At 43.1% G+C, this 18,637-nt stretch overlaps 1 protein-coding gene across 3 annotated transcripts in view; it reads left to right on the forward strand.

Annotated features, from left to right (window-relative positions):
- Nucleotides 1–294: 294 nt before the first annotated feature.
- samd11 (sterile alpha motif domain containing 11) overlaps nt 295–18,637 on the forward strand; it is a 68,785-nt gene continuing 50,442 nt past the window's right edge. Inside the window, exons 1-2 of one of the 3 annotated variants that reach the window (XM_081386046.1) lie at nt 295–1,453; nt 2,760–2,851. In XM_081386046.1, the coding sequence (XP_081242172.1) occupies nt 997–1,453; nt 2,760–2,851 (549 nt within the window). In that variant the 5' untranslated portion in view covers nt 295–996. Of the gene's footprint in view, nt 1,454–1,609; nt 1,692–2,759; nt 2,852–18,637 lie in introns of those variants that run through there. The other 2 variants (XM_081386047.1, XM_081386048.1) reach the window with 2 other exon arrangements.

Here is an 18,637-nt window from a genome sequence, read left to right on the forward strand (position 1 = left end):
TTTTTGTTGCATATTAACATTCTTTTTCTTTGTATGTATAAGGCTATGGTAGCCTGTATTGTAGGCTATTTATAGTCAGCAAGTCGTCTTTTGGTTAATCAAAAAATCACCATAACAGATTAAAGGCAACCACATTACTGTCTGACAATGGAAAATAAAACCTAAATCAAATGATTTCTGTGAACTTTATGCAGTGACTGGAAACCGTGACGCAAACTCGGCCGTCGCGGACCCCCTTCGGTGCGCTCGCGCTGCCTCCGCTGTTTAAATGGGCCAAGTTTGAGAAGCGGCGGAGAGTGCAAATCTTGTTTGGTCTGGGTCTGTGAACTAAAGCGTGACTTCAGCGACGTATTAAGGGTTAAAAGAAAGAACGAGGGAGAGAGATAGAGAGAAAAAACCCACTAAAGTCCCATTAGCGCCAGGCATCATTTGCAATCGAAAAGGCGCGCATAGATAGCTTAATTATTTCTATCCTCGTCAGATATGAAAATGCTCCGAGCCAGTCTGGCTCACTACCCACTGTGCATGTACTACTGAACTTTTACGTGATCTGCACTACATACACACGCCTTATAATGCGTTAAAACATCGTAGGTGTATGGTGTCCTCATTACTTTCTGGACAAAAATAAACTTATCACTGGAGTTGATGCAGGAAATAAACACAGCGAAGTTGCCATAGTGATTATTTTAAAGGAAACGCGGGATAAACAATCATTAGGCATTGAGCACGCTCAGCGTTAATATCTGGCGGAGATGTCAGGCATTAGTCCGATTAGATGTGGTGGGCAGGAGCGCGGGGAGACCCGTCATGCGAGCAGTGCACTGAGGAGAAGAGTGAAGTGGTGAATGGCTGAACTTAAGCGCTCTGCTGTCAGCCAGCGACGCGGGAGTCGTGCGTAAACACACCGGTGCGCCTGGAACTCCACGAAGAGGGACACAAGTTGGGACGCATGAACTGCTAATCACACGTTACCGGCGCTCCGCTTCGGGTAACATGCCTGCCATCAAAAAGGAGAGACTGGATGGAGAAGACATGGCATTAGCCGCCTTCAACCAGCCCGAATACCTGGCCCCTTTAAATGCCACCGCTATCCCCGTGGTGACCCCTCATCCGCCGCCGTACGATCACATTTTCGCCCATCATCAGCGCGCGTACTTGGGCTTACGCGACACCGCGCTGCATCAGCAGCACCTTCACCACCACCCGGACGACTTCATGCTAGAGAGCTTCTCGTCTATCCCGGACTTTCAGCCGTTTTTCGACAACGGGGAGCCTTGTATCGAAGTGGAATGCGGGGAAAACAAAGCACTACTATACATTAACAAACTGTGCCAGGGCAGCAAAGGGCCCTCCATCAAATACCGGGCTGAGTGGCTCACCCCAAACGAGTTCCAGTTCGTGAGTGGAAGAGAGACAGCCAAAGACTGGAAACGGAGTATTAGGCACAAAGGTAAGTCAATGGCGTGTGCAGCCGAGTGGATATTACTTTTGGAATACGGGTTCATTTAGCCTCCATCGTGTTCTTGAATTAACAGAACCGCTTTTGGGGGGATAAAAATATGGGTTACTTAACAGTAACTACTTTATTGCACTGAGAAGAGCGCACTGTGCTTTGAGTCGAACGGCTTTGGATTCGCACTTTTGGGGAAAAAGGAGAAAGGTCTTTTTTACGCACGTGGATTAAACAGGTATTGAAGAAATAGATTTTTACTTGGATTTTAAAACTTTTCAAACTGAAGTGCATGTCTACATAAAGTAGAGTAGATCAGGATTATGACACCGTGGCACATTATCAAACAGTTATGGATTAAGCAACTTGTTTACTAAGATTTTAACCGGTAGACTTTTCTGAGGTATAACAAATCAGACTTAAAGATGTTATATGTGTAGTTACTCTGTACTGATATACCCGCTAATCTAAAGTGTTTTGTTTCGGTTTTTTTTTTCATTGTGTCGTAATAACATGTTTATTTGCATCCGTTCAGTTTGCCACGTTCATTTGTCATTTCTATTTAGCCTATTTTTCAGTGTTTCAACGCAATTTTTCTTTATCAGTTTGTGGTCGAAAAGTGCAATGAACTTAACTCTTTAGGTTATCACTGATTTTACTTAACTACTTTTAAGTCTGATATGAAGCTTTTCAGTTTTAATGGGTTGCTCCATTATAGTTTTTATTTTAGAATCATTGTCAATAAATTGTTCAGGTAGTGAAGTACATATTGAGTTTTTTTTTTTTTTTTTTTTTTTGATGTAAGTGCAGTACATCAGGATTAGGATACAGCGGCACATTATTATACTGTTCGCTTGTGTTTACAAAGATTTAAAGTAGAAAAACACCATATTTTGATATGTTACAGTATGTGCAATAACTTTGTGATGATGTACCTGCCCATCTGAAGTATTTTACATGGTTACTTGAGTTTATTTTCAGGTCTCCTTTCAGACAACAGTTTATTTTGGTTAACAGACTAATTTTATACATGTGCACTCTTGGTATCACTATTGGTCACTAAATAAAATGAATGTCTTTTTAAGACACTTTTGGGGCACAGTGATAGTGAGTCACAAATGAGCTTGACAGATGGATGGTATTTGATACAGTTTGACACAGTGATACGATGCAGGTCCATTTCTGAATGACGATTTAAAAAAATGATTTTGTCGAACGAACAAGTGAGTGAATTGTTTTGTACTCCATGCAGGCATATACATTTGCAGGAATCTAAAAGGTTACTGATTGGGGTTTTATTTTTTAGGGAAAAGTCTGAAGACACTTATGTCCAAAGGAATCTTACAGGTACATCCTCCAATCTGCGACTGCCCTGGCTGTAGAATTTCATCTCCTGTGGTAAGTTTGCAAATCAATTTGGTCTATTTTGGTTTTAATGTGTATTTTAAACATATTGATATAACTTGTTCTTATATATATATAAAGGTATAGTTCACTCAGAAATGAAAATTCTGTCTTTTATTCAGTCATGTTGTTCCATATCTGTATGACTTTCTCTCTTTTAAAAGGAGATGTTAGCAGCTCAGTCACCATTCACTTTCATTGCTTCATTTTTCCATACAGTGAAAGTCAGTGGTGACTGAGACTGTGCATAACGTCTAACAAGAGAGACTAAATGATAATAAAACTATCACTTTTGGATGAACTATCACTTTAAAGGTTTCATTAACATACAGGAAGACCAAGTTTGTACATTGTATGCTATCGCATATTGAAATGGTCCCGCATGCAAAGCATAAAGCAAACGTTATTCAGTGAAATGTTAAGCAGTGGATGACGCTGCTGCTGATGAATTAGCTTACACAGTTTGATGCATTTTTCTCTGAATTGCATTAGAGATGTTAAGGACAGTGACTTGCTGTTAGTGCTGTCACGGTTGTTTCTCAGAAAGTAAATAAAGACCCAGTACAAGGAAATGTGAAATGGTTGGAATTGATTGTTTTGGTTTGTTGGACTCCGAGCGGCAATGTAAGGTCACAGATTGTCTGTAGCATATGTTCGAGCAAAATATGCCACACGCTCCTTATTTCCACTTTTCTAGGATGCTTCATCGATCATGTAGACGACAAAACTAGTTCAGTGTTCATGAAGGTCAGAAAGAAATTGGGAGTAGTTGAAAGATTCATCTCTCTAGAAGGCATTTTTACAGATTTTTTCTTTTTTGCTCTGTTTCTGTGACATGGCAATGTCACGGACAGCGATCATATCTTGAAGTTAATCAGTAATATTAATAGCTGATGTATGGACTTTCATATCTCTTTATTCTCACTCCGTGATATCTCCCACCTCTGTTAGAACAATCAGCTTTGTGCATTGTGTGTGTGAGCGTGTGTGTGCATGCACCAAGCTGGCTAGTGATTGGCTGCTTGCAGTATTTGTCCACACAGGTGCTGTGTTTTATCTGAACTGAGCGCGTCTGTTGCCGCCTCTAACGGTTAATCTGGAGGGGAAGGGCGTAAGAAGCTTACTGAGCTACTGAACGTAGCTACCGGTGATTACTGAGGCTGCGGCACGCAAAGCGAAGGCGCTTCAGATAAGCTGGAGGTGTTTGAGTGATGCAGGTAAACTACTGAGGAGGGCCTGAGCCAGAGCCAGAGTCAGAGCCAGAGGAGATAAAAACTTAATGGCTTAGTTGTTTTGGGCCCTTATATTACCTCTCACTGAGGGCGTTAGAATCTCATGGAGGCTGATTTTGAAGATGAAGTCGAGTAGGCTTGTGACTGGCAATATCTGATTGTTGTCTTATCATTCCCCAAGTGGAAGGGTTCTATGGTGCTGTATCATCTGATAGTGTTCAGATGAATCAGACCCTGACTAAAATGGTCTTGCTTTTTAATTGGTTTAACCAGCTTCCATCTGATTGTTTTGAATCACACATATACTTCTTTTGAAGTTTGAACATTTACTTTTACTTTTACATTTTCTTTTAAGTGATGTGATTTCATCTGAAGATTTTTGGAAGATGACTGTTATACTTGATCTTTGGTGTGCACTATTTTTTGATACACCATGGATGTGATGAAGAACTGTCACAGTTATCTTCAAATCTGGTCACCCACTTTTGTATGCTGTTTGAGTAATATCCGGGGTTGCAGTTCATTCATTCATTTATTGTTGAAGTTGTTGAAATGTGCCATGTCGATTCATTCCTCATTTTGATGCTACTGCTTTTTGAAGATGTGGACATTCTGTGTATTTGGCCTCTCTTCTGTTTTTCAGAAGGTGAAATGTGCAAGTTTAGCACCAACAGTGGCAACAAACAGAATTGCAAAATTCTGTTTAGCAGCACCAAATTCATTTTGGTGCATTAGTGGTGCAAAAATTACACACTTCAGCTTATAAGGAAAAAGCTTTCCCAAACACTTTACTCGTCTGCCATCGGTCTGTCAAATAGGTAGCCATGCCCCAAACTCACCCCACTGGTTGGAGTCAATGCTGCTGTGTTGAATCGCTCAAATAAACAGAACAACATTAAAAGAACCAGAGCATTTACACTTTTCAGGGAAATCAAACTACAGATTGTGTAGTAGTTGGGAAATGAGAAAGTAGCCAAGACAACTCCTTCACTCTACAACCAGTCAAATAGTGACACAGTACATACACACTTTATCTTAAAACAGTCACTTTCACACATGATATAAATCTTCACACGTTAATGCTTTCATATGAAAGAAATACTAAATGTTGAGAGTACAATTAACACCTCTATATTAGTTTTGTTCACTCTCGCTTTTGAATGTGCACGCACTTTCCCTTTCACTCTACCCAAAGACTGTCAAGAACTCGTCATGTTTTCTAACAGCAGTTGGATTACTTCTAAAGTGCTCTCAAATGGTTGACCTGCTTATTATATCTTATGTTTCTCATGTTGTTGTTTTATTTCAACAAATAAGTACAGTAGTATATTGGTTTTTAGTGTCTTTACATACGTTTTTGAGATTGTCAACTATATGCTAACATGATGGCTTTTAGTTGACAGAAAAGAACAAGTTTTGTGAAGTGCATGCCTCATGCCATACATATATCAATGATTGATGACATGGCTGCTGTTGCACGCATCAACCAAATTTGCTCTCAATTCAGCTGTAAGCCCTGAAGATGGACAATCACTTTGGTTATAGAATACAGTCACTTTCATAACTGAACTGTGTATGAACCGTGTTTAGCACATGCGTGCTTCTGTTTGAAAGAAGCTTTTGTGAATTGGCATCCACAGCTCCCGCACGATTAAATGTAAAGACAAGAACATGTACAAAACAACAGGATCTGTCAAGCTTGATGCAAATGAATATGGCAACATGCTCTGTGCTGGCGTTCATGGTCTCTGAGAGGATGACAGTTTTCTTCATTACATTGTTTTATGACTGATCCTTTGAATCATGGTGGAGTCATTCTAAACAGCTCAGTTCCATTCATTACTTTAATTACTCGGTAACCGCATATTTAACCGTTTTTTTTCTACCCTCAATGGCCATATCAGAGGCAAGACCTGCACTGCGGTGAAAAGATTTCTCTTCAAGTTCATAAGTTCATCATAACAGTTAGCTTAGGTGCGATATGTAGGTCGTAGACCTTTGAGTTGTTGTGGTTTATTGTCCTCCTGCTAATAAATTATGTGTAGATATGTCCTAATGAAGTGTGCTCGCTGACATAGAACCATTGTTTGCATGTTTCTGTGCAGACGGATGGATGGTCACGTGTTGTTGTTGCTTTAAGAGACAGAGTCATTCAGTTGGCCTGGCTGTTGTCTCCCAGGAGAAATGTGCTTCCTTTCCCCTGTTTTGTCAGCGGAACTAGTGGATGCTGGCAGGAAATTACACTCCGCTCCGTCTCGTAAATATCTCTTAGAATCTGAGCTTCTCCCGGCTGCGTCCCGGGTCAAGAAAAAGTTGTCACTGGGGGGTTGGGAACAAGGCTGGTTAAAAAAACATGGAGGACGGTGATGTCGCAGTCTAAACCTTTCAGAGCTGGTTCTTCAAAGAGAACAATCTTAGCAGTTATTGATGCATTTATTGCACTCCTAGTACACAGCCTTCTGAGGCAAGAAGTACTGTAACTGAACATGAAAGGAATAGTCCACCCAAAATTTTTAATTATGTCATATTTAGGCCGCGTGTTCGCCAAAGCATTTTTAGGCAGCTGAAAACACTAGTCGCTCTGCAGAAAACGCCTAGCTGTGGGCGCTTGAGAGCGTTTTTGGTAGCACAACTTTTTTTTTTGTTGAGACGCTTTGCTTGCTATGATATGGAATATCCATGGAATGGTTACTAGTATCTAATTTCACCGATTGTTTTTTCTTTATTGTTTCTATATAAAAGTGTTATAAACATGGAAAATCCTATAGTTTTATGTGAAACTGAACAGACTGAAACAGACTGAAATTTAAGTCGTTATTCGTGGATAATCTTCCTGTCTGATGAGACTTGTATTGTATATTAACATTTTTGGAGCGTTGTACTGAAAAAAACTGCTTAAAGTCGAAATGAAACGAGAGTAGTGACAGACCTTTTCCTCTGCATTTTGACGTACAGTACATCTGAGTTTAACAGATTGTCGTAAAAGAAAAATTTAGGACAGGAACTTGGTTCTATGCATCGGTTGTTGATTGGATTGTGAGATGTGGCCTTTGCACTCAAACATGAATGCGTTGATTATGGAGGGATGGGGTTTAAGTGGACTAAATGATGGGAGAAGTTTGGCATACGTCTTTAAAGGGATAGTTCACTCAGAAATTTCAATTCTGTCATCATTTACTCACCCTCATGTCGTTTTTAATGAGTATGACATACATTCTTTTACGAACAACAAAAGAAGAAGATTTGAAGAATTTTGGTAACCGAACAGCTTTGGTTACCATTAGCTTCCATTGTATAGATGAAAAAATAAAAAACCAAACCATTTTTCAAAATTTCTTCTTTTGTGTTCCATAGAAGAGAAAAAGTCCTACAGGTTTAGAACAGCATGAGAGTGAGTAAATAATGACATGACTGTCCAGTTTAAGTGAACTATAACCCTTTATTTAAGTTTTGTTCTTCTATTCCAGATCTTCCACTCTACTGTTGGATGACGTGGTTAAAACGGCTTGTTTACGCAAGTAATTCAGGTGTCGACTGTGCGATTCAAATTCACTAGAGCTGCGTTAACAGCAGCATAATTAGACAGTGATATTTTTGCTGTGAAGCGTGTGGTATTAGGTGAGGTTTGTTAGCGTAGGCCAGCGCTCATTTGGCAGAGGGTTGCTGGAGGACTGGGTACAGGCAGGAATGGGGGCTGACGCCACACAGTCTCACAACAGCTCCCTCGCTGTGGGGGGTTAGACTCGATGTGTGCGCGTGTCTGTGCGCCGTACGAGGGTTTGTGTAGCGGTGTGTTTGTATCCCTCACATGGATCCGAGGCTATGCTGCTATGGCAACGGCAGGATCCCTCCTCAGGACAGCAGCGAGCAGCCAGGCAGTCTCTGCAGTGTGATGCATTCGTGAATTAAAGCAAATTAGAGCCCACTAGTAAACCGCACCAAACTCACAACAGGATTTTTCCGTTGATTTTTATTAGCCGTTTTTGCTTCAAATCGTGATTGTGCTGCCGCAGAGATGAGTGTTTTGAAGCTCACTAACCTCTTCCTCTAGTAACAAACAGGTGAGCATTTAACTAACTGAGTTTGTGCACATCTCAAACTGTCACATATTTTTCAGATCATTTGGAGATATTATTCAGGAAATGTTGTCACTAAGTCGGTTATAGGAAAACAGTGCAGGAAAGCTTTACAGGCAGGTGGGGGACGCCTGAATGTGTGTACTGGTATCAGAGCTGGGTGTGTAGATGTGGGTGTTGTTGGGAAAGGTACAGGGCTTATCTATCAGCTCATGCAGCTGATCATTACAAAGCCACTGCGGCTACATATGGACGCACTCCTCCAAATGTCAGTTTTTACATTCGACTGACCCAGTTCTTCTCTCAACTGTTGAAATACAGTTTGATGCCATCCCACATGGTTTTCATAGACAGTGCAATGCCATGCTAAACTTCATCTAAAACTTCTTTATATTATTGTATAATTATTTTTTCATTTATGTATTTATTGTAAATAATTTAAATAAATATTTTATAACTTAATTTTACACAACATTTGGTTACAGTCCTCAAATCTGAATGACCAATTTTCTGTCTTTGCAGCTGATCCTCCATTGGCATCATTTTGTGTTTTAGTCAGTGCATCAAAATTTGTTTAAATGATGTCTAAAATGTAAGTTACTCAATATTAACTTTGCATGCATTAAATTGCTAAAAACTAAAGACATTTATAATGTTACAAAACATGTTTTAAATCAATTTTAAGCATTGCTTAAGCATCACAACTGTTTACAACACTGATAATAAGAAATGTTTCTTGAGCAGCAAATCAGCATATCAGAATGATTTCTGACACTGAAGACTGGAGTAATGATGCTGAAAATTCAGCTTTGCATTACAGGAATAAATTACATGGTATATAAAAAAATAGAAAACAGTTATTACTATATTATTACTACTAATATAACAATATTACTGTTTACTGTATTTTTGATCAAATAAATACAGCCCTTGTGAGCATAAGAGACTGATTTCAAGTTGCTTTTAAATTGTACCATCTTACTGACCCCAAACTTTTGAACAATAGTGCATATATTAAATAATATATGATTTGTCAAAAAAAGATTAAATTTAAAAAAAAAAATATGACCGCTTACAACACAGATGACCACAGCTGCTAAAATAAATACTTTATTTTCACATAATATTATAATAATATTATATAATATAACATAATATTAAAATAATAAAAAATCATGTCCTGGTAGGGTCACCTACCTAAATATTAGAAAAGCAGTAAAGCTGGTCCGGAACAGAATATATGCTATATTGTTGTGTTTTTGTTCAGTTTATATGGTAAGCTTTGGCTTGCTTTATCTTAAATGTGGCCCATACATTTTTTTTCTCCACTTTTCAGTCATATATTCAGTTCCAGCTTCTACATTTTGGTCTCTTGGGAGTGTAAGTCAGTACCTATCCATAAAGGTCTCCCGTGGCTGTCTTTTTTTTTGAAGGGAGGGGGGATCCAGGCGCAGGCAGAGAAATCTTGGCACGCATGGCTGGACTGCCACTGACCTCCCCGCGTCGGTGAACGCTTCACTGGGCTGACACAGCCCGCTCACCCTATGGGTCGGGGGGAGGTGGGGTGGGGGGTGGGGGGCTGGGGGGGTGTTCTGGGTGAGGATGGTAAGCACACTGCCCTTCAGCTCTCTCTTACTCACCATGTACTTACTCCAATAAATAAGCTACATTGTAACACTGGCAACAAAATAAACCACTGTGCATTTGTGAAAACTTTATAATAAGGTGGCATTTGTTAATATTTGTAAATGCATTAGTTAACATGAACTGACAATGAGAAATATATTTTTAAAGCATTTTTTATTCTTTTCATCAATTGTTCATTGTTTTTTTCATGTTAGTTCACAGTGCACTAACTTTGTAGTAAAATTGTAGTAAATGTTGACTAATATTAATAAATGCTGTAGAAGTACTGTTCATTGTTATGTTAACTAATGTAATTAACTAATGTTAACAAATGAAACCTTATTGTAAAGTGTTAATTTGGGTTGGTGGAAGGAAGTTGTTTGGCATTGTTTTTCAACTATATACTTGAAAAAAGTTGATTAGATCTCGTCACGTGGATGTAACAGAACACTATGGCAAATTTATGGCAAGGCTCCCACAGAAGTGTGCATGTAAACTATTTAGCGTTTCTTTCTCTGTGTTAACGAATGTGCCAATAGATTTAAGTAGGCACATTAAACCCCGCCACACCGACCCACATGCCCCCACCCCCAGCTTGTGCCAAGTCTGCCCAGCATCCCGCCTCCACACTTACCCTCAGCGTGGTTGCGGCACACACACACACACACACACACACACACACACACACACACACACACACACACACACACACACACTCACACACACACACACACACACACACACACACACACACACACACACACACACACACAAACGCACACACACTCACTCACACACACACACACACACACACACACACACACACACACACACACACACACACACACACACACACACACACACACACACACACACACAAACGCACACACACTCACTCACTCACACACACACACACACACACACACGCACAGAGGTTAGAGCAGACAGACGCGTGACTCATTAGGCATTCGTACCCCGGGGACAGTGCTGGGGGAGAGCGCCACAGCTGCAGGAATGTCATGAGCTGCTACTGCTTTGTGCAAATGTGTGTGTGTGTGTGCGTGTGTGTGTGAGTGAGTGTACCTTAGAAGAAGGCCAGCGCACCTTTCAGAAAACACAGCATCAAGAAAGCGTCTTTCTGCTTTTCCATATCATCCTTACTGTCTGAGCCAACAATAAAAAATGTGAGGATGCCTTCAGAACTCAGAAGTAGACTGAAACACATTATACGGCAGATTATACACCGGATAGATCTGGTCCCGCCTGCTGACTCGTCACTACAGCGTTCTGGTTTAAAATGTACAATATGGTAACGGCTATGACGTGAAACACCTGTTCACTATATCACTGCTCTTCACCGTAGAGACCAACTATTAAACATAGTGTACTTGAAAGGGACCGAGTCTTATAGCAGTCATGAAGCTGTTTAAGAAAGTAATGTTTAATGAAAATTTGTTTCTGTTAACATTTTTTATTATTTAGTAGTAGCTCTCGAATCTTATTACGGTCACATTAGACTTTGAGCATGTGAAATTGGATGCAAACTGGGTGAGATGTCCCACTCTTGGCTTCTTTCTTTAATAATAATATTAAAAACAATACAAATAATAATAAGAACCTACACTTCCGTTCAAAAGTTTGGGGTTGGGAAGAGTTTGTGTTTTGAAAGAAGTTTCTTATGCTCACCAAGGCTGCATTTATTTGACAATAAAAACAGTAAAAAAGAAATATTGTAAAATATTATTACAAAAATAGTTATTTAAAATAACTGTTTTCTATTCTAATATATTTTAAAATGAAATTAATTCCTGTGATTGGAAAGCTGAATTTTCAGCATCATTACTCCAAGTCTTCAGTGTCACATGATCCTTCAGAAATCATTCTAATATGCTGATTTACTGCTCAAGAAACATTTCTTATTATGATCAATGTTGAAAACAGTTGTGCTGCTTAATATTTTTTGTGGAAACTGTACTACATTTTTTTCAGAGCTCTGTGATGAATAAAAAGTTCAAAAGAACAGAATTGATTTGAAATAGGCATCTTTTGTAACATTATAAATGACTTTACTTTCACTTTTGATCAATTCAATGCATCCTCGCTATAAAAGTATTAATTTATTTTAAAAAAATCTTAATGACTCCAAACTTTTGAACAGTAGTGTACATATCCATCATCTTCAACCAGGTCATATGTATGTGTGTGTGTGTGTGTGTGTGTGTTAATACAATCTTTGCTTGTTACAACCCAGCATAACTTTGAGCAAAGTTTTTGTCTGGCTTGTTATGGCTTACAGCTTTACTGTGCTGTAATTCTGCTGTTTTCTTACTCCCTGTTGTGAGGTCTTTTCTACGAGGATACAGTGAGAACTTCGAAGCGTCTCAGCTCTAGAGTTTTATGGGGCTTTAGACAGATACATCATCCAAGCTGATTACTCACTTCGAGTTTACATGTGTGGTTTTATATTTACGTGTGTGTGTTTTGTACAAATGTATATATAGCTTGTGTCATTGAAGGGCAGACTTTAAGTGTGGGAGGGTGTATTCATAGAAATGCTGCTTAGAGGAAATTCATATTCAATATTTTTTCCATGCCTGAGTGACAGAGTGTGTGTGAGGGTGTGAATGTGTGTGTATGTACATGTAGGCGGGAATTGAAGCCCAGGTTTTTTATGTTTTTGTTTTGAAGCACCCTCCCTGACTCCCTCTGTGCGGAAGTGTTACCGGAAATAGTGTGCAGCCGCCCCCGGTTCTGCGTCAGTTACGCTGAATAAAGCGAGGGGGCTGGACGGGGGCTTTCCGGGAGGACGTTGAGAAGGGTGGGGGTTGGAGAGGAGGAATGGGGGCAGGGAAGTGTGTTTGTGTGTGCGTGTCTCCGCTGAGGCCATGTGGGTAACAGCCGTCTCTCAACGCTAACTTTATCAGATAAAGCATCACTAGTGCTGGCGCACTTCATACGCGGCTTCCAGTGGCTGTTAACAGCTCCAAAACGCACTTGCCGTACGAATAGAATGTCACAAAAAAGCAGTGTTTGTTTGTGTGTTCTCGGTTCTGTGTTGATATCATTTCTCATGAGTTTATACAAGATTCGTCTCAGTTTAAACAACTTGGACATTTAAATAAACCTGTCACTTGATGTTGTGCTCAAACTAAATAGATCTAATTTTCTATGTTAAAATAGAACATATATAGACAAAAATCCGCTTCCTCTGCAAAAAGAGAGAGAGAGAAAAAAAGAAAAGACAGTCGCTCTGGAAAAAAGTGTGTTCATCTTGTTCATCCTCAGGGATGTTTTCATCTTTTTCAGCTTTTTTCCCCTCTTCTTTTTAATGTATGCCACTTGAGAGAATCCAGAGGGGCTGCACCTGTTTGCCTCTTGGCTAGTCTCTCCACCTCCTGCCCCGGCCTGCCACTCACGCCTCGGCTCCTGTGGGATGCTCTGCATATGTGTATGTGCACGCGTGCAAGCTTTGGGTGTGGAGGAAGGATAGCTGCAGGGCTCGGCAAAGTTTGACAGAGCCTGAGATGCAAGCATGCTCTCACACACACACATACACACCACCCATTCACACAAACAGACTTTTCAGTTGAAGTTTTTCAAAGCCGTATTCATTTTTCTGGATCTGTGAACAACAGTCCTATAGGGGAGATTGGGGTAAGCTGTGCCACTTTTTACTTTTTTTTGCTATGAACTGAAATGAGAAGAAAGTGTCTATAAGATATAGCCAAATAAAGACACCCCATAGCCATAATTTTAGGGAAAAGTGCTTCTTTTTTTGAGGAGGCACTGCCTCCCTAGCCTGGTAATACTTCGTAGAGAGAGTCTGGAGTAATAGAAAAATAGAAAACGTTTTCTTTACCGCCTGGGGGCGCTAGTCTGAAGCTTAAAATCATTGGTTACCCGTAAGCCAATCACATAACGTTTGGTTATGGCGTGTGTTATGCGCATGCTCAGCCGCATCTAACTTCCACTGTAAACACATGTATGATGCAAAAACAAAACCATCGAGTGAAATACCGGAGTGAACATGGCTGTGAACGACTTTTGCAGATTATGTGAAGTAAATCTACGCATCCACAGTACAATCAGCGTCTACGTCACGGCTCTCAGCCCGCCCTCTGTTCGTTGATTGGCCAGCTGTTTTCAGGCCGGAGGAAAACGGAAAGCTATGACGCGGTCTCAGACTGAATACAGAAGCGAAATGAAATTGAGCGGAAGTACGAAGTCTGACGTAGTCAGGCTACTGCCTCCCTTGCCTCCTCGGATGAAACATCCCTGGTTTGCATATATATATATATATGTCACGATCGCTAGCGGAGAAATTGGTGGATCCAAACGCAGCAACATGGTAATCAGGGCAATCCAACTCGTCGTCATCCATGCAAAGGTCAAAATCAAAGTAATTAGAATCGTAGTCATCCATGCCAGGGTCGAAATCCATTTAATCAGTCCAATAAACAATAACACAAAACAAGCAAGAACAACAACAAGAACAGACTTGAAAATAGACCTTAGCATTGACGAGTGACATACAATAATGACTCCGTGACAAGAACTAACACAACAGGGTATTTATGCACAGACACTAACAACATAAATGGGAACAGCTGGGTGTAATGAACAGACAAGGATCATGGGGAATGTAGTGCAAGAGTGTGCTGGACACCGTGAGGAAGGAGGACATCTAGTGGTGACCCAAGGAACATAAACCAGACACTGTGACATGACCCCCCCTCTACGGAGCGGCTACCAGACGCTCCAAGACATAGAAACAAACAAAACAAGAGTCCAGGCGGGAGGTGGAACGGTGGAGGATCAGGGGGAGGGATGGGGGGCCAGGTCCATGGAGGGGAACAGAAGCAGGGGGTGACAGTTCATCTGGCGGCCAGGACGGGGACGACAGTCCATCGGGCGGCCAGGGCGGAGCAGAGAGTCCATCGGGCGGCCAGGGCGGAGCAGAGGGTCCATCGGGCGGCCAGGACGGAGACTTTCCTTCAGGCGGCCAAGGCAGAGCAGACCATTCATCGGGCGGCCAGGGCGGAGTAGATCGTCCATCGGGCGGCCAGGGTGGAGACTTTCCCTCGGGCGGCCACGGCGGTGAAGACCCCTCGGGCGGCCACGGCGGTGAAGACCCCTCGGGCGGCCACGGCACAGGAACTGGAACAGACACCAATGGCTCAGGGACTGGAACTGGCACCAACGGCTCAGGCACTGGAACTGGCACTGGAACTGGTACCACCGGCTCAGGCACTGGAACTGGCACCACTGGCTCAGGCACTCGAACTGGCACCACAGGCTCAGGATCAGGAACAGACACAGACACAGACACAAACACAGACACAGACCCAAACACAAACACAGGCTCAGGCTCAGGCTCAGGAACAGACACAGACACAAACACAGACACAAACACAGACACAAACACAGACACAGGAACAGGCTCAGGAACAGACACAGGCTCAGGAACAGACACAGGCTCAGGAACAGACACAGGCTCAGGAACAGACACAGGCTCAGGAACAGACACAGGCTCAGGAACAGACACAGGCTCAGGAACAGACACAGGCTCAGGAACAGACACAGGCTCAGGAACAGACACAGGCTCAGGAACAGACACAGGCTCAGGAACAGACACTGGCTCAGGAACAGACACTGGCTCAGGAACAGACACTGGCTCAGGAACAGACACTGGCTCAGGAACAGACACTGGCTCAGGAACAGACACCGGCTCAGGAACAGACACTGGCTCCGGCTCAGGAACAGACACTGGCTCCGGCTCAGGAACAGACACTGGCTCCGGCTCAGGAACAGACACTGGCTCCGGCTCAGGAACAGACACTGGCTCCGGCTCAGGAACAGACACTGGCTCCGGCTCAGGAACAGACACTGGCTCCGGCTCAGGAACAGACACTGGCTCCGGCTCAGGAACAGACACTGGCTCCGGCTCAGGAACAGACACTGGCTCCGGCTCAGGAACAGACACTGGCTCCGGCTCAGGAACAGACACTGGCTCCGGCTCAGGAACAGACACTGGCTCCGGCTCAGGAACAGACACTGGCTCCGGCTCAGGAACAGACACTGGCTCCGGCTCAGGAACAGACACTGGCTCCGGCTCAGGAACAGACACTGGCTCCGGCTCAGGAACAGACACTGGCTCCGGCTCAGGAACAGACACTGGCTCCGGCTCAGGAACAGACATTGGCTCCGGCTCAGGAACAGACAATACCGGCTCAAGAACGGACACAGGCTCAGGGACAGCCACAGGCACAGGCTTAGGAACAGACTCAGGCACAGACACCACCGGCTCAGGTTCAGGAACAGACACAGGCTCGACGGCGGCCATCTTGTCAGGGAACACAGGCTCGGCAGACGTGGCGTGAACACTCTCGGCGGCGGCCATCTTGTCTAAAGATACAGGCTTGGCAGACGTGACCTGAACACTCTCGGCGGCGGCCATCTTGTCTGAAGACACAGGCTCGGCAGACGTGATGTGAACACTCTCAGCGGCTGTCATCTTGTCTGAAGACACAGGCTCGGCAGGCGTGACGTGACCAGGCTCGGCGGCGGCCATCTTGTCCGAAGACACAGGCTCGGCATACGTGACGTGATCAGTCTCTGGCTGGGCAGACGTGACGTGAACAGTCTCCGGCTGGGCAGACGTGACGTGAACAGTCTCTGGCTGGGCAGACGTGATGGATCGCTGGGGTGGTGCAGGCAGTGCGAGCAGGATCACTGGAACAGGGACCACCGGAACAGGGACCACCGGAACAGGTGGGACCACCGGAACTGGGACCACCGGAACAGTCACGGAGGGAGTCTTCCTCCTCCTCCTTCGTCCCTTCTGGCGAGGTGCAGGTTCAGGACGGGACAGGACCAGCGGCGAAGGGTGTTCTGGTCTGTGTATCACTGACCCATGGTCAAAGGAAGACCGAAGTAGAGACTGAGTCCGGGACTCACCTCTACTACTTCCTCCTCTGCGAGCTCCACGGGTCCCCGAAAACCGGGCCAGACGCTCTCCTCTAAACAACTCTCCGTCATTGGACGAAAAGTCCTTGGGAAACCTGAGCGTTATGGCCTCCTCCCTTTGACGGGCCACAAACGCAAAAGCCTGTAGAAGGTTCATGCTGCTGGATCCACTTGAGGACGGAGTCATTCTGTCACGATCGCTAGCGGAGAAATTGGTGGATCCAAACGCAGCAACATGGTAATCAGGGCAATCCAACTCGTCGTCATCCATGCAAAGGTCAAAATCAAAGTAATTAGAATCGTAGTCATCCATGCCAGGGTCGAAATCCATTTAATCAGTCCAATAAACAATAACACAAAACAAGCAAGAACAACAACAAGAACAGACTTGAAAATAGACCTTAGCATTGACGAGTGACATACAATAATGACTCCGTGACAAGAACTAACACAACAGGGTATTTATGCACAGACACTAACAACATAAATGGGAACAGCTGGGTGTAATGAACAGACAAGGATCATGGGGAATGTAGTGCAAGAGTGTGCTGGACACCGTGAGGAAGGAGGACATCTAGTGGTGACCCAAGGAACATAAACCAGACACTGTGACAATATAGGAATGTACATAGGAATAAGAAAGGAATGTACATAGGCTCAATCTTGGCAGACTAAATCTGCTACGCTACTGCATGAATGAAGACTACTGCCGAAGCATGCACATAAATACAGTGAATAGAATGCAAACTGCTGCAAGGAAAGAAGGGATCAGATCTAGGCAGGTGGAGCTGGGGAAGGAGGAAGGCTAGAACAATTCCCATGCCATGCTGAGTGCAGCAAGTTAGGTATGACAATAAGGGTGTACTCACTAGGCATGGTTGCCTTGTACCGTTCCTTGGCGTGGTTAGTGATCATCACACTATATGCATCCGCACCCGCACCCGAGCCCAACTGAACCGTGCACTGGCCCACCTCTTCCAAGCGGGCCAGGCAGCGGTTAAACAAACCGCGCCCAGGTACGGTACGGAGCGATCACACTAGTCCAACGAACCAGACTTTTGGGGTCAAACGTGTTCGGGCACGGATCAGATTGCCTAGTGTGAGTACACCCTAAAATGTTCTTTTACATAAGTTTTATGTCAGTTTTTAGTTATTTTCCCATGTGCCCCTCTCAGTCATAAGCAGCATGATGGGCGTTGAATACATATATGATCACATGGCAAAAATGTTGTGCTTTACTTAGATTATTGGGTGACATATTGTACCCCTCTCTTACATACTATTTTTGCAACCATCCCTCTTTTTTCCTTTCTTTTTCCTTTTCCTTTTCTTCTTCTTCTTCTTCTTCTTCTTTTCCTTTTCCCTTCAAATCCACTCTCTCCTTTTCTGTTCGCTCATGGATAGCAATAGAGGCACAGAAATCTGCACTGACCCCTTCAGGTCACATTAAAGGTCGCCCAGCTTCACACACTAAACCCTGAGGGCCTCTCATCCCCTTCATCCTTCGCTGTCTTTAGATGTCTGATGCGGATAGAGGGAAAAGGAAGAGAAGGAATCACTATCACGTCCCATTCACTCACCCATCCTCCATTACTAGTCTCATGGATCAATGGTCTCTCCCTCTGCATGGATCTCTCTGACTGAGTTTTGCTGTTATTTAGGGAGTTCAGCATGTTGTGCATTTCCACCCTTTATTCAGTCATTACTTCTTCATGATTTGTGACCTGTGTTTCATGATTCATAACCTGTGAGACTGATCTGTGTAGGTCATATGACAGCGGGAGAAATTGGAGTGACTGTTTGCTGGAATTTAGTGTAAAAACGAACTTTTAATTGTCATTCTTTACAACTGCATAATATAAGAAGGTGTTAATATCGAG

Source organism: Scardinius erythrophthalmus (assembly GCF_964197995.2).
Source record: "Scardinius erythrophthalmus genome assembly, chromosome: 15".
Lineage (NCBI taxonomy): Eukaryota > Metazoa > Chordata > Actinopteri > Cypriniformes > Leuciscidae > Scardinius > Scardinius erythrophthalmus.